Source organism: Monodelphis domestica, chromosome 8 (genome assembly GCF_027887165.1).
Source record: "Monodelphis domestica isolate mMonDom1 chromosome 8, mMonDom1.pri, whole genome shotgun sequence".
NCBI lineage: Eukaryota > Metazoa > Chordata > Mammalia > Didelphimorphia > Didelphidae > Monodelphis > Monodelphis domestica.
This window is the reverse complement of record NC_077234.1, coordinates 66,342,983-66,359,353: the sequence shown is the minus strand read 5'-3', so window position 1 is coordinate 66,359,353 and position 16,371 is coordinate 66,342,983. Positions and strand designations below refer to the sequence as shown.

General features: G+C 36.8%; 1 protein-coding gene and 1 pseudogene across 1 annotated transcript in view; one reads left to right on the top strand and one right to left on the bottom strand.

Moving 5' to 3' along the window:
- The window catches only part of MOGAT1 (monoacylglycerol O-acyltransferase 1), a 38,933-nt gene extending 23,698 nt beyond the window's left edge, over positions 1-15,235 (top strand). The window contains exon 6 of the mRNA XM_001365648.4: positions 8,962-15,235. Within this exon, the coding sequence (XP_001365685.1) occupies positions 8,962-9,116 (155 nt within the window). The 3' untranslated portion in view covers positions 9,117-15,235. The remainder of the gene's footprint in view (positions 1-8,961) is intronic.
- LOC130456024 (U2 spliceosomal RNA) lies at positions 13,045-13,181 on the bottom strand (annotated as a pseudogene).
- Positions 15,236-16,371: the final 1,136 nt, after the last annotated feature.

Genomic DNA, 16,371 nt, shown 5'->3' with positions numbered 1-16,371 from the left:
ACACCCTTACACAATTTTAACTCCCAGCATTTTAAAGGCTTTTGAATAAGGTAACACTTAAAATTGGGAAAGAATTGCAAAGGATAAATAGCTGAAGGACCTTTCAACAAGAAACAACTTTGAGGAATTTTCCCTCTTGTGATTTCTTGATCAAAACAGGGAAGGAAATTGTTTTAATTTAATTTTTTTTTTACAATTGTAACAAACTTAGGAGTAGTAGAGAAACTGTGCATATATAAATCGTTATGAGGAATATCAACCTAGTGATTATGTATTGGTTGGTATTGGATTTTATTGGTAAGTTATCAGATTTCAGTTGTTGACTGTTAGAGTAATGGCTGGACTTGCAGTTGATAAAAGTCAACTGGAGACTGATATATAAAAACCCTTATTTATTTAAAACTATAAAAATAAAGTGAAAAAAATGAAGGATGAAAAATAAAGTATGAAATATATTCTTATATTATTTATATATTTCCTAAATTTAATAACTAACTGGATCCCAAACCCCCAAACTAAAACTCTGCAAGGAGTTGCTTCTGTCTGAAAACCAGGCCTTCTCTAATCTCCTTATCTATCTAAAATATATTTTCTATCTATATACTCTCAGCTAATTATAAAATCCTTATATTATGATTTCAAGGTTCAATTAAGATTTCTCTGTCTCTCTGTCTCCAAAACTCCAGCTGTGACTGCAGGTTCCCTGACTTGAGATGCCCTTTTCTGCCCCCTGCTGAATAGAATCAGGGAAGCAGTCAGAGTCCCACTCACCCTGCCTTGAATCTTCTTCAGTAATTTTCATTCACCAGATATTATTCCTAACCAGCTATATCCAAAATCTCCAGGAATACAGAGAGGAAAATGCCAACCAACCACCACTCTTGAGCTTCAAACCCCAAAGTATTTCTGTTATATTCCAACTCCTCACCTAAGGCACTTCTTGGAATTCTGGTCCTCTGACATCCAAAACATTCCATAGAAATCTTAAAGTACCCTCCAGAAATCTTGGCTTACTTGATGCAGCCTACATCTGATTACATCCTGTCCTTAATTAGGCAACCTTCTGAATTATCTCTTACAATACACACATACATAATATGTACACATTTACTCTCCTTTACATCAGTAAGGACAAAATTACTTTTTCTCTGGGTTGGTTTGTATTGTGATTCAGAGCAAAGAGATGTAAATGCAGCACCGTCCCCTATAGAAAAAAGGGAGTAACAACCAGAAAAAGTGAAAAAATGGAAACACTGGAATTTGAAAAATGCAACAAATGACTGGGTTAAATTTAAATGGAATTGAAACATAACATTTTTGATTGCTATTTATATCACTAAAAGAAGGCATTCACTAGGCTAAGAGGAGGATATTTCCTGCAAAAAGTGCCTAATCAGCTGCTTATTCCTTGGGCAGCAACCAGTAGCCTGGGTGCTGTAAAGGTGATCTGTTCCATTGAGGTTTAATGCTGAAAATACTTTCAACTCCTTTTTTTTTTCTAGTCTTGTCCTTTTGTAATCTGAATCTGTGCCCAGCACTAAACTAAAATTTATTTAAACTCATTAATGGCTTATTGTTTATTATATTGGCTTATTAGTCATATGGTTTATTAATGATCTTTTTCTATCTTCCATCCTTTGACTTCTCTGTAAAGATTGGCACTGTTCATTACTTCCTCCTTGATTGATTTTGTTTTCAACTTTAGCTCATGGAATATCATTTTTCATGGTTCTTCTCCTATTTCTCTTGATCCTGCTTTAACTTCATTTCTGGCTGCTCACCATTTTTTTTTAATTAAATTTTTTTTCCAATGAACCAAAATTTATTGTCTCTTCTTTATTACCCCATTGATTAAAAAAGAGAAAAACACCTCCTTAGCGCCTTCCCCCCTTTTTAGACAAATATGCAGAGCCAAGTAAAACAAATTTCCACATTGGCCATGTATGATAAATATGTCTCATTTTGTACCCTGAGCCTCGCACCTCTGTTAGAAAATGATTAATATGCTTCTGACCCAAATGATCTATAATCATAATTGATTACTGTGTTGGTCAGAATTCTTGTGGATTTCAAAATTTGTTTGTTTGTAAAGGTTTTTATTTTGTTCTTCCGTACTCCAATTCTTTTCATTTCACTCTTTATCAGTTCATATAAATCTTCCCAAATTTGTAACTTCAGTGTTGTCTCTGACTTTCCCCTTACCTCTATGCATAGTAATTCTAACAGTGGCTGCCTCCTATTGATCCAGCCTCCAGCAGTAGCTCTTGGAATATTCTCTTCCCATTGCAATCACTTTAGTTTGGGTCTATGCATAGAAATGAACTGTTCTTACCCCCTTATTCCAAGGTTTGCCTTTAGTTGCCCCTCCTTTCATAGCCCAACTCAAGTGTTGCATTTGCCATGAAGACTTCCCTTCCCACCTTCGGGCTAAAAATGATGACCGTCTCAGATTCTTAACTAGCACTTTGCTTGGACTTTTCTCTTGTTTCATGGTTATGCGTATTTATACTCCTTTCCACCCAACCCTTCTAGATTGTCAACTATTTGAAAGCTGATCTGTTATACGAGCTTGGCTTCAATTCCTTACACATGTTAACGACTCTTCACTGACTTGTTCCTCTATTCTCAGTAGTAGGGTTCCATTATCAGTAATGGTCCTGCTAGCCTTAGGTGACTAGAATTTGGGCCCATTTATCTAGACTATAGTTTAATATCCTCCTCATTGGCCTTCCTTCCTCAATTCTATCCCATGAATCACTCCTATGCTCCACCTAACTAACTCACTGTATTTTTTTAATTTAAAAATAATCTTCCATCTCATGTGGAGTAATTAAACAAGTTGCCTCATCTTGATATTTCTTTGGTCACAGAGGCCAATACGAGTGTGTTTGATATTCCTGTTTGGCCTATAGACTATTATTTCCAAGTAGAGCATTGCATTTTTGAAAGTGCAATTTGGGTTTTCTCAACCTTTGCAGGAATTCATGGTAGATGTTTCTTTTCTGGGGATAACCCAAGGACAAGAGATGGTAGCCTAAAAGTGTGAACCCATTTGGGAGAATGATGGTGAACTTTAAAGCCACCATGTCATTTTAAGAGGAGTTTTTCCTCAGGATCAGAAATTATGATCAGTGTGATGTCAGGTTTTTATCTTGAACTTCCAGGTTCTTCCTCAGCAAAATGCTAGGATTTCTGGGATATTCAGTATAGCGATTTCACAGTCTTCATCTCAATTTCAAAATGCAATTCTAGTAGATAAATTGGTTACTAGGTTTGGAATCAGGGTACTTCTGTTCAAATTCGAGTTTCTACTGCTTAGCATGTGGTATTGAACCCTTATCTTAATTTCTCTACATGCAAAATGGGATAGGTTACATGTTATCAAAAGTAAATTGCAGGGGCAGGTAGATGGCTCAATGGATTGAGAACCAGGCCTAGAGATAAGAGGTTCTGAATTCAAATCTGGCATCTGATACTTCCTACCTGTATGACCCTGGGCAATTCACTTAACCCCTATTGCCTGGCCCTTATGGCCCTTCTGCCTTAGAACCATTAACACAGTATTGATTTTAAGATGGAAGGTAAGGGCTTTTTTTTTTTAATATATTTTATTTGATCATTTCCAAGCATTATTCATTAAAGACATAGATCATTTTCTTTTCCTCCCCCCCACCCCCCATAGCCGACGCGTAAATCCACTGGGCATTACATGTTTTCTTGATTTGAACCCATTGCTATGTTGATGATATTTGCATTAGAGTGTTCATTTAGAGTCTCTCCTCTGTCATGTCCCCTCAACCTCTATATTCAGGCAGTTGCTTTTCCTCGGTGTTTCCACTCCCATAGTTTATCCTTTGCTTATGAATAGTGTTTTTTCTCTGGATCCCTGCAAGTTGTTCAGGGACATTACACCGCCACTAATGGAGAAGTCCATTACGTTCGATGATACCACAGTGTATCAGTCTCTGTGTACAATGTTCTCCTGGTTCTGCTCCTCTCGCTCTGCATCACTTCCTGGAGGTTGTTCCAGTCTCCATGGAATTCCTCCACTTTATTATTCCTTTTAGCACAATAGTATTCCATCACCAACATATGCCACAATTTGCTCACCCATTCCCCAATTGATGGGTATCTCCTCGTTTTCCAGTTTTTGGCCACCACAAAGAGCGCAGCTATGAATATTTTTGTACAAGTCTTTTTGTCCATTATCTCTTTGGGGTAGGTAAGGGCTTTTTAAAGAATTAAGTGAGATATGAGTTCAAATCTTGTCCTTCGAGGTCACTCCATGAGGCCATGGGGCAATTCATTTGAACCCTCTCAGCCTGTTTCCTTTTCTGTAAAATGGAGATAGTATCTACCTGTACAGAGCTGTTATGAAGATGAAATGAAATATATCTTTCAGAGTTTAATTCTGGATTATCAATCCAGCATTCTTTCTCATTAGAAGTCATGTGCTTAATTTTGGCCTTATGATCCTCCTTTTCTTGTATTCATTTTTCTGGTTTCATTAATAGTAATTTATGCAAGCAATTTTCTACCTAATGACAGAAATTGGCAGGAAAGGTAAAAAACAAATGAATGCAGGTATTAGGAGAAAGTTCTGAGCAAAAAATGATATGAGAAAAGGAAATCAAAGGATGAAAGTTAATGATCTGGTTTAACCAAAGAACATGAAAGATAATAAAATCAAATAAAAATGGAAAAACAGGTTGGAGTCAGTTTGATAGTCTGAATATGTATATAAAACATATTGTATATTTATAAGTGCATTATAATTCAACCCCCCCCCCATATGTCAATAGATCAATTTGAGTATTTCCTTAAGTAGTAAAAGCAGTCCATCCATGACTATCCATCCTGTGACTCCCATACATTCACCATGGAGAAATCTATCAGCGAAGGGATAGGAGCCTTTCTCCTTTGCTTATGGATACATGTGGAGCATGGGACCTGTCCATCAATCAACCCATCTTTTCCCCCCCACTAGGCCTACATTCTTTTGGTAGCATCCTTTTGGGGGTGGGGGCTGCATTAAAAAATTTTTTTTAAAATTTTTATTATCATGCAAAACACACTTTCATATTGGTCATTGTTGTAAGAGCAGTCCTACATAACCAAAACCCCTGAATAAAACCCAAGATACACCCATGTGAACAATGACTCCAACAATTCTTTCTCTAGAGGTGGATAGCATTCCCTGTCAAAAGTCTTTCAAGATTGTCACAGATCAGTGCATGACTGAGAGTAGCCAAGTTTTCACAGATAATCATTGTCCAATATTGCTGTTACTGTGTACAGTGTTCTCCTAATTCTGCTTATTTTGCTCTGCCTCAGTTCCCACAAATCTTTCTAGCTTTTTCTGAAATCATCTTGCTTATTTTGATAGCATCCTTTAGACTTTCTGCCTGCTTCCTTTTTTCTATTGAATAGCTGTCTGCCCACATATGCTCACAATGGACCTCTCCATTATCCTTTAAAAAACAAAACCAATACACAGTATTGATTCCAAAATGGAAGGTAAGGGTTTTTAAACAAACAAACAAACAAACACCTTACCTTCTTAGAATTGCCACCAAGTATTGGTTCCAAGGCAGAAGAGCAGAAAGGGCTAGACAATGGGGATGAAGTGACTTGCTCAAGATCAAACAACTAGAAAGTATCTAAGATCAGATTTGAATTCAACATCTTCCATTTCCAGGCCTGGCTGTCTATCCCTGAACCACCTGGCTGCCCTTCCATTATCCTTCATATATTTCTCAAGTGAAGTTTTGTAGAGACAGAAGAGTTCTGTGAATCACAAAAAAAAAATGTCATCTATAAATGGAAAGGAAAGGAAAGAAAACCATATGCAGATAAAATTAGTATATAGGTAGGAGCAGTTTAAGTTCTTGTGAAGAAATAGTCTACATAAATTATCATTAATGAAAGCAACAAAAGAAAATACAAAGAGCAAAAGAGAATCATATTTACAAAATTAATTATGGGATATCTAAAGAAAAAAAGAGCATTAGATTAATTAATTAAACTGAATTCCTGAAGTCCAGTTTTAATAGACTTGGGCCAAAACGTTTTGCCTAATTATGGAACATTTCAATGAATTTGTGATCTCATCAATGAGGATATCCCTAACTAAGGTGCAGTTCTCCTCTATGCACTTTCATCTTGTGCTTCTTATCCTTTTCCTTCCATAAATCCTCAACAAGAAAAAAATATTTAGTGTGATAGACATCTTTAGAAACTGTGTCTGAGGCCATATTTGAACCAGATTTGATCCCATCTCTAAGCCTGACTCTCAATCCACTGAGCCACCCAGCTGCCCCCTGTTCATTTGTTCTTGCTACATTTTTATCTTGTCATCTTTACTGATCATTCATTTCTTGGATGACTGTTCAACAAATATGTTGCAACATAAAGAGGTAAAGTAATGCTAACTCACTCTTTTACTAGAATGTTAAATTGTGCAATAAAGAAACAGAAAGGTAGTATCATATAGTGGATAAAGAATTGGCCTTAGAATCAGGCAAAGTCCTGCTTCTGGTACATTATGCCAAGTTAATGATCCTGTACAAGATATTTAATCTCAGTGCTCTGGGTAATTTTCTGTGATTCTAAGTTGTAGAATAATTGCTATTATTGTCATTGGTGAAAAGAGCTTCTTCACCAGGAGTTTTTCATACCAGTGAAAAATTTCAGGTCTGACTCTTAAAAAAAATGTGAAGAAATGGACATTTCTATAAAGCTCTCAAAGGTTGGGGTTGGCTCATCATCCCAGAGACTTCTCACCACTTATTAAGGGAAAAATGCAGTTAAATTAAAAGATTTTTAGAGCAGCTGGATTCCTGGTATTACTGCTTTATGGATGGAGAAACTGAGGCATAGGGAGGTGATGACTTGTTCCACTGTTTAATTGGGGGAGCTTGAACTAGAACTAGAGTATCCTGATTCTCAAGTCAGCCTTCTTTCTACTACCACACTGTCTTTGCCTCACTATTTGATTCTCATCCATAGTAGAGAATGAAGACTAGAGCTTTGAATGTCTTAGAATCAATACTGTGAATTGGTTCCAAGAAAGAAGAGCAGTAAGGGCTAGGCAATGGGGATTAAGTGACTTGCCCTGGGTCACACAGCTAGGAAGTGTCTGAGGCCAAATTTGAACCCACGACCTCCCCTTTCCTGGGCCTGGCTCTCCATCCATTGGGCCACCGAGTTGCCCCCAGGACTTGTTTTCAATAGGATCTCTTCTGCTCCCTGCTGATTATGTGTAGTTAGCATGACTGACTATTATTCTTGCCTCTAATCTGTGAGAGAAAACTGAGTTTAAACAGCTGAGATTATATCTGTTTATAATGCAAAGCAAATGGAGAAGAAGAATCAATTCTGTAATTAAGGCATGTAGTCTCTTACATTCCCCCATGCCTTTTTATGTCCTATCTCCCTAGATCAGATTATACTATAATAATAATATAAAAATAATCATGCTTTACTGATGTTGAATAATAATAATTATCATCACCATCCCCCATCAGTCCATTTCTTTTGGGTTTTCTAATCACCTTTTCCCACTGATTATAAGTTCCTTGAGGTCAAGAATTGTTTTTTTCTTTATCTCTTTTTATATTCCTAATGCTTGGCACAGTGCCTGGCATATAGTAAATATTTAATAAATGTTTGTTGATTGATTGATCTAGGTTCTACAGGATCCTCAGAGATTCTCTACTAGGAATACTCAGAGACCTGGTGGGAAAGACCCCTTCTTCCCAGAAATAGAGCCCTACTCCACTGTCTCCAAGCCAGTTTACTCTGTCTTGTGTTGTGGATACCCTTGGCAGTTAGGTGAAGTCTATGGACCTCTTCTCAGAATATGTTTTTAAATGCTTGAAATAAAATATATAGGATGACCTAGGAAACCAATGATATTGAAATAAAATGTTCAGAATACTTTTGAAAAACAATAACAGATTTAAAGATACCAGGAAAAGAGTATTTGCTCTAGACATAGCTTGACTTCATGTCCTGGCCATTTGGACTTGAGTAGGGACCTAGTTGTTGCCTATCCTATCCTATACAGGAAAGTGATTTTTATTTGGGGGAACTGAGAAGCAGGATTGAATTAAGCCAGGAGGGGGCGTCATAAGTAGTAGAGATTCTGAAATGGTATATTTGCTGTTAAAAGGGAGGGAAAAAAAATCCAAATCCTCTAGTTTCTCCAAAGTAGATAAAATCTAAGTCTATTAGGTCCATGATGCAAGTGGGAAAAATATGATATGTTAAATACTTCTAGAAAATATGCTGATTTCTTTTGCAATGGATGCTCATTGAGGGAGTCCAAACTGAAAAAAGATTTACAGGCTTAATTGTAATCTGCTGTGCATGATCTTTAATTTTGCATTAGTGTCTGCAATTCTGCCTTTAGAAAATACTTGTTTCTTTCCCAGAAGAGTAGCTTTATAAGTCCTCAGTGGACCGAGCTCTCAATTGGAATGGAACAGTATTTAAAAATGTAATGCGGATGAGAAACAGTGTAGGGGGCAATAAGGCATGAGAAGAGTGAGAAAAGTGTAGGTACCCTTCAGTCTTCAGTGAGCTCGTGGTCAGTAAGCAATAGTAAAGTCCTGTGGTTTGGCTGCCAGTTGTGTCAGACAGAGAGTGTCGGTGACCTTGGTGAAGGGCAGCGCCCACATAAATCCACAGCTGCACTTCAGACAGTAGCTCATTTGACAAGGGCTCAAAACCACCAGGGTACCAATAGTACAGTGTTGGCAAAGGAGGCAAGTGTTTCTGGTTCACATCGAATGGGATGGTGTGCATTCAGGAAAGCTGAGAGAGAAACTAAATTTGGAGGTAACAGACGGCAGGCACAGAAATTGGATGCCTCCTTTTATGGATGAGAAGATATGTACATAGAGATGATGCTCTATAGCTATATAACTTGTGGCGTTCTTGCATTCTGTACTCTTGCAGTGGGACAACCTATTCCTGTTCAGCAGACTCCTCACCCCACACAAGAACAGATTGATCAGTTGCATCAGACTTACCTGGAGGAACTAAGAAACTTATTTGAGATGAACAAAAGCAAGTATGGAATCTCAGAACAGGAAACTCTTGTTTTTAAATAAACATAGCTATAGAAGGTGTTATGAAAGCCAGAGCTTTTTTGGCATTGAAAGAAATCTCTGAATCCATAAAATTGGTATCTGTCAAAGACTGTGTTGTACATTTAATGAAGGTTTAAGGGTTAATAAGAGAACCTGGATTTTTTTTCTTCTTTCAAATACTGTATCAAATGATCACACATTGCCTTCAACCACAGTTACATTAATATGTAAAAATCCAAATAGAGTAGACCACTGTTGGAAGCACCAAGGAGAAGATGGCCTTTGTTAAAGGTCTTAAAGTTAAAAATTATCCAAAGGGGCAGCTAGATGGCTAAATGGTTAGAGAGAGCCAGGCCTGGAGATAGGAAGCCCTGGGTTCAAATACTTCTTAGCTGTGTGACCCTGGGCAAGACACTTAACTCCCATTGCCTAGCTTCTGCTGCTCTTATGCCTTAGAACTAATACATTGTATTGATTCTAAGACAGAAGATAAAAGATTTTTTAATTAAAAAAAGAACATTACTTAAAATATATGTAGACAATTTAATTCTTTAGGGTACACTTTTTGTTGTTTAGTCATTTAATGTCTAACTCTTTGTGATCCCATTCTTGGCAAAGATACTAGAGTAGTTTGCCTTTTTTTCTCCAACTCATTTTACAGATGAGGAAACTGAGGTAAACAGAGCAAAGTGGCTTACCTAGAGTTACACAGCTAGTAAGTATTTGAAGACACATCTGAGCTCACAAAGATGAGTTACATCATCCTAGGTAACTTATTTGTGGACTCAAGCTCTTTTGGGCAATTGTTGAATCTGTCATATGAAGACCAAAGCTGACAATGGCATTCCTCAACCTCCCCAGCCCCATCTATTTGGATTTGTGCTTGGACATAGAGAAATATGTTCACACATCTTGGATGCAAAGTTCTGCGAGGTTTTCACAGTGATATGTATTGATATTGAAAATGGTTCAAGTGATTCTTGCATTCCAGAGGACCTCCTGTGTGAAGAACATCCTCTTCCAGAGGCTAGCAGCACATTTTCCACAATGGATATAGGAGTGAGCTACCCTGAGATGTAGACTCAGAGAATTTGAGATTGGGAGGGCCTTCAGCAATCATTTAATCCAGTCCAAACACAAAAGGAATCCTCACCATATGGTACCTAACGAGTGACTCTTTGAGAACTTAAGAGTGTAAGGTAAGGTGGCAGATTTTTGCAAAAGGAGAGAAGGAACAATGAGATGCAGAGGAAAATGACCAATCAAATAAAGGAATTTGTTCTCTTATTTCAAAGTCCAGCATCTCTATCATGTCAGTTATGCCTTAGCTTTCTGACTAGTTCCTGGCACTGTCCTAGGTGCTGAGGATAAATACAAAAGTCAGCTAGTCCTGTGAGCAAGCAGTTTATATTCTACTTATTTTTATATTTGTATACATTTATATGTAACATATGCATACATATATTCAAAATATACATCATAGCAATGGGTGGGAGTGAGGGACCATTAATAACTGGGGGGAACCTTCAAAGGTTCCTTGAAGGAAGAGGACCTACTTGATCCTTAAAATGAACTAAAGATTCCAAGAGGCAGAGGTGAGGACAAAGAGCATTCCCAGTATTCTGGACAACCTGAACAAGGGTGCAAGCATAGGAAATGAACTATCTTGGATGGAGAATGACAACTAGTGTAAATTGGATGAAGTGGATTAGCAATATGTAACCAGCCTATGAAGGTAGGTTAGACCTAGCCTTTAATGAACATTCAGTATGTAACTCTTAAACAAGGTTACAGGGAGACCTGTGCTTAAGGAATAGCACTTTAGCCATGTATGAAGGATGGATTTAAGAGAGAAGAGACTGGATGTCAGGAGAATAATTAGGGAGCCATTCCTGAGCTGTATCAATTCATTTAAGATCACACGTCCTACCTCCTTCATTAGATCCAGAGAGCATCATTCTATCGCTACAAAGTACAGTATTTAATATTTATGATGACTTGCAAGGTCATTATTTAAAAACAATTAGGGTATATACCCATGATTTCATTTAGCAGAAAATTCCCAAAGTGGAATATCTCTCTGAATATCTATATCTGATATAGAACAATTTGTTCATAACTGCATAGTTTGCAATAAATGGTGGGGTTTGGGGGAGGACAAGAGGTAGGGTGGGCTGAGAAGTTAAGTGACCTGTTCAGAGTCACTGAGCCAATATGTGTCAGAGGCAATGCCTGAACTCAGGTCTTTCTGATTCTAAGACTGGCTCTCTATCCCTTATACCATAGCAGTATGGGACTCTTTCAGGACCCTATGACAAGAATGAAAATGCTTTAAATGCATTGGTAGACAAGTCAAGTAGCTATGGTGATTCTTGCTCAAAAAAGGGTATATATTAAAATTGCTGAATTTAAAAAGTTTATGGTTTGATCTTGGGATCAAGTTGGCTATCTTTCATGGAGAAAGTCAACCCCAACATCATTCCCCCAAACCATGCCATCTGCATTCCAGCCATTATCTTCATCTTCTCATCCACTCCCTCCCCTAGAACTTTTGGGGTCTTTTCCTTATTCTGTACCTGGAACTTGGTCCACCATTTCCAAACTGGGCCATCCTTCTCCAAGTTTCATTTCATGTGCTATTTTCTCACAAATAGAATATAAATTGCTTGAGGGAAGGGACCACTCTGCTTGTATATGTATACTCAGTACTTAGCATGGTGCTGTCACACAGTAAGCATTTAATAAATGCCATATCTGCTCAAGCTAGGTGGCTCAGTGGATAGAGCCAGACCTGGAGACAGGAGGTTCTGGGTTCTAATGTGGTATCATACACTTCCTAGCTGTGTGACACTGAACAAGTCACTTGTCTAGCCCTTACTACTCTTCTGACTTGGAACTCATGGATTCTAATATAGAAAGTAAAGTTTAAGAATATAAACAAATAAATGCCATATCTCTCCATTGATTTATTTTTTAATCTTATTATTTAATCTTATAAATAAATCTAAATTTAATAATTACCTAATCTATCTAAACCTCTGCCTCTATGCATCCCCTCAATGCTCATAGTCATCAAAAAACAAACACACAAACAAAAAAACTGTTAAATAGTGCCCAGCACTCTTTTTAAGAAAGCATGGAGGGATAACTAGGTAAATAGAAGGCCAGGTCTGGGGACAAATCTTGTCTCAGACATATCCTAGCTGTGTGGCCCTGGACAAGTCATTTAACCTCAGTTGCCTTGTCCTTACCATTCTTTTGCCTTGAAAATGATACTTTGTATCAATACTAAAATAGAAACTGGAGGGGAGAGAGAAAGAGAAAGACTGACAGACAAGACAGAGAGAGAGAGAGAGAGAGAGAGAGAGAGAGAGAGAGAGAGAGAGAGAGAGAGAGAGAGAGAGAGAGAGCGAGAGCACATGGTAGTATATAATGCATTTTTGGAAAATGTCATCAAAAATTTTTAGCTGCTTAAAGGCAACAGGCATCAGTAACCTGGAAAATTTATTTATGTGGATATGAGTATCTGACATTGTCAAATAAATGAGGTGCTACTGTACTTTTGCCCTACTGGATTATCTCTAATAGCAGTCATTGCAAAGCAAAAATGGATCAGGCTTTAATCCCTTTTGGCAATATCCAAATATAATTTCCCTTTGTGACTCAGTTTAATTTGAATACAGATATCAATTGAATACTTTGATTGTCTACAATTCACTCCCATCCTCAAGAAACTTGCAGAAGTGCTCTCTATAGTTTCCACAGAGCATTTTTTGTTCCCTCATTCCTCACCCCACGAGAGCTCCATTTAAAATTTATTTCCTTCTACTGAAATTGGCTTCACTTTCTAGATTTCCTAAAAAAAGGTCTGTTTTGTTTAAATTAAAATTTATGTTTTTGAATAAATAAATTGATATTCTCTCTCTTCTATCCCCAGCCCCTATACTATGAGGAGGATACTTGTCATAAATATGCATACTCAAGCAAATCAAATTCTTTGCAAAAAATGTTTCAGTCTGCAAAGAATCTGTATTTTTAAAAGATCTATTTCTATACTTGATCTTAGCCAAAAGGCTGAGAAGCGATAAAAGTGATAAAACTTCTAAATTTCTTAGAAAAATTTAGATTTTTAAACATTCTTATCCTATTTCCTTCATTCACTCTTCTGGGACACACCATAAGTGTAATAACTAGATAACCAGACCACTGGTGTTTAGCTGCTTACATTTTCTAGAATCCCAAATAATCCAATATATGGTATTCATTGTAAAGTTAACATGACTAATCATTGGAATCAACCTTTTTGACATCAGTTTTATTCTTCTGTTGCCATGTAACACATGATTTACAATTTTATTTTTATACCTCAGTGTTCGCCACAGTATAAATATAATATATAAATTGCATTGACATAGCTCTTCTGGGATTAGGGGATAGATGGGCTCTGTTATATGCTCTTATTTAAAATACACAAAAGGACTTTTTTACTCTAGATTGGAGAGACATTTCCACAAATACCTAATATTTGTATAAGACTGAAGAGTTTTCAAAGTACTTTCCCATATATTATTTTATATAATTCTCCTCAACAAGCTTATAACAGGTTAGATAATCATATATTTATTTTATAAGTGATATATATGTGTGTGCGTGTCTTTGTGTATACACCTGAATCCAGTCTTCTTTCCATTATCTGCTTGTCCTACATAAACTTCATTTTTTCCCCACTATCCAAGAGATATCCAGGACAGGAGAAGCTCTGATAGTCATGTAAGAAAGATATACACAAAAGAGAGAGGCAATAAATGACACTAAAGCAGATTTCTTCTTTATATTCCATGTTGAATAAATTTGCTTTTTTTAGAATATAGTACCATTTTGAGAGATATTGATTCACCCTTGCCCCCTTTGCATGGGTCATGATAGAATTCCTGAATCTAGCATCTAGGTTCATTCTACATATCCTTTTAATTACTCCATTCAGATAAAAGGAAGAACCCTATGCAGATAATTTCCATAGAATGTAGCATAAACAAGCCTGCTGTTGACCGTTGATGTTCCCTTTTTTCTATTCACCAATTGATCCCTTAATTTGAGATATAGAATGTGATGCAGAAGGAAAAAACAACCATGCTGAATGTCCCATAATCTCTTATGTTCAGCCTGGACTCAACTTAACCTAGAACTGGCTCTGTTATAGGACATGTCCTGGGGACAAGTCCATTTAATATAGAATAGGATTAGAAGCTACTTGTACTCAATGAGGTCAATGTGAAATTCATCTCCACCTATTGCTGGCTAGACCAAAACCTCTAGCTTCTCTGTAGCCCATTTCCCTGGCTGTAACCAGAATAGACAGGATATAGGAGCCTTTTTGCCTGTTCATGCCTTTTTATTTCTTTAGGTTTCCATTTTTGAATACTCCCTTTACGTTCATCCATAATGGTCATATAACCAGGGAAGAAAAACTGTATTTATTTGATATCTTTTCCCTTTCCCATCTTTGCTTAATTTCCTTTCTCCAGTAAGCAGAATATAAAGGGATCATTGTTTTGCCCACTCTGCATGAAAAAAGACTTGGAATTGAGGAAAAAATAAAATATTATTTAAAAGAAGAAAGAAGAGTTGCTATTGACTTTTTTTCCCCAAGTTCACTGTGGTCTAGATCAGTGTACTAATTTTCAAGGAAATCATAGAAGAAATAATTTTCCCTAAGTAAAAGAGGTAGAAACATACCAGAGGAGTATCATCCCAGATTGTTTCACAGAGCACTGGATATGAAATTGGAGGAGCTGTATTCAAATGCTACTTCCTCTCTTAACTGCCATGGGGAAGTTATTTTTCTCCTCTGGGTATCACTTCTAAAATAAGAGGATGAATCAGGTGATATATACAATTGCTTTCATGGTCATGATCCAATTTCCTTTCTCTATGATGTGGAATGGTATATATATATATATATATATATATATATATGTATATGTATATATATACATATTTGTCTTTGTTAAAAATTATTTTGGGGAGTGGGTAATGACAAAATATTGTGTATGCTATATGACTATATGTGGCATTTTTGTTCTCTTTTCTAGTTCTCTGGCTCAGATTGACAAGCTTTGAACAATAAACATGATTTTATGCCCAAGTTATAAATATGTGTCATTTTTATCTTGATTGAATTGAGAAGAAAAGCTGAATCAATTCATATTGACATACTTTGTAAGTTTAGTTATAATTAGTGAATTGAATATCAAGTGCCATACTGGGTAGTTTACCCAATAGGGCATCATGATGTGCTGGTTGGCCTTGGAATCAGGAAGACCTTGGTTCATGTCCTGCATTTGACAAATATCAATTGTGTAACCATGACCCTCTCAGTTTCCAAAGCAGCTGTTTAAGATTGTTATTTTCAGATAACTTGATAATGGGCATTGGGAAAGAGAAAACAAGTATTCATATAGTGCCTACTATGTGCCAGGCCCTGTATCATTGGTAAAGAAATCTTCTTTACAAAGAGTTATTCACACTAATGGAAATTTAGATCCCTGGATCTTCTGATGCCAAAGGCTAGAAATATTGAGTATTTTCAATTCTATTTAGGGAATTTAATATAAAATATAAAGCAAGGAGGGGTCTAATTGATAACTACAGGAGTGAATTCTATAAAAAAATAAGACATTTTTAGGTGCTAGGGATACAGAGTTGAAATGAGACAATGTCTCTCTTCAAATGTACTTAGAGAATAACATTGGGATAAGATGTAGGGGCAATGGGGTATTTCAGTGGATAAAGTGCCAGATGTGGAGTCCAGAAGACTTATCTTCCTCAGTTCAAATATGGCCCTCAGATACTTACTAGCTGTGTGGCCCTAGGCACGTCACTTGATCCTGTTTGCCTCAGTTTCCTCATGCAGTAATATGAGCTGGAAAAGAAAGTGACTAACTAATATCTTTGCCAAGAAAGCCCAAAATTGGGTCAAGGAGAGTTGGACAAGACTGAAATGACCAAACAACAAAAATATAAATACAAATAAGTATAGTGCAAATTATATGAAAGGAATAGAACAGATTCAGACAGAGCATGGTGTGGGTGGTTCAAGAATGATGAGTTACACTTCCTACCTATGTGACCTTGGGCAGGTCATTTAACCCTGTTTGCCTAGCTCTTGCCCTCATGTCTTAGAGTTGTTACAGAGACAAAAGGAAAGGGTTGTAGTTGTTTTTTAAAGAAGACTGAGATTACCTATAGTTGGAGTGATCAAGGGAGGTTTCATCAA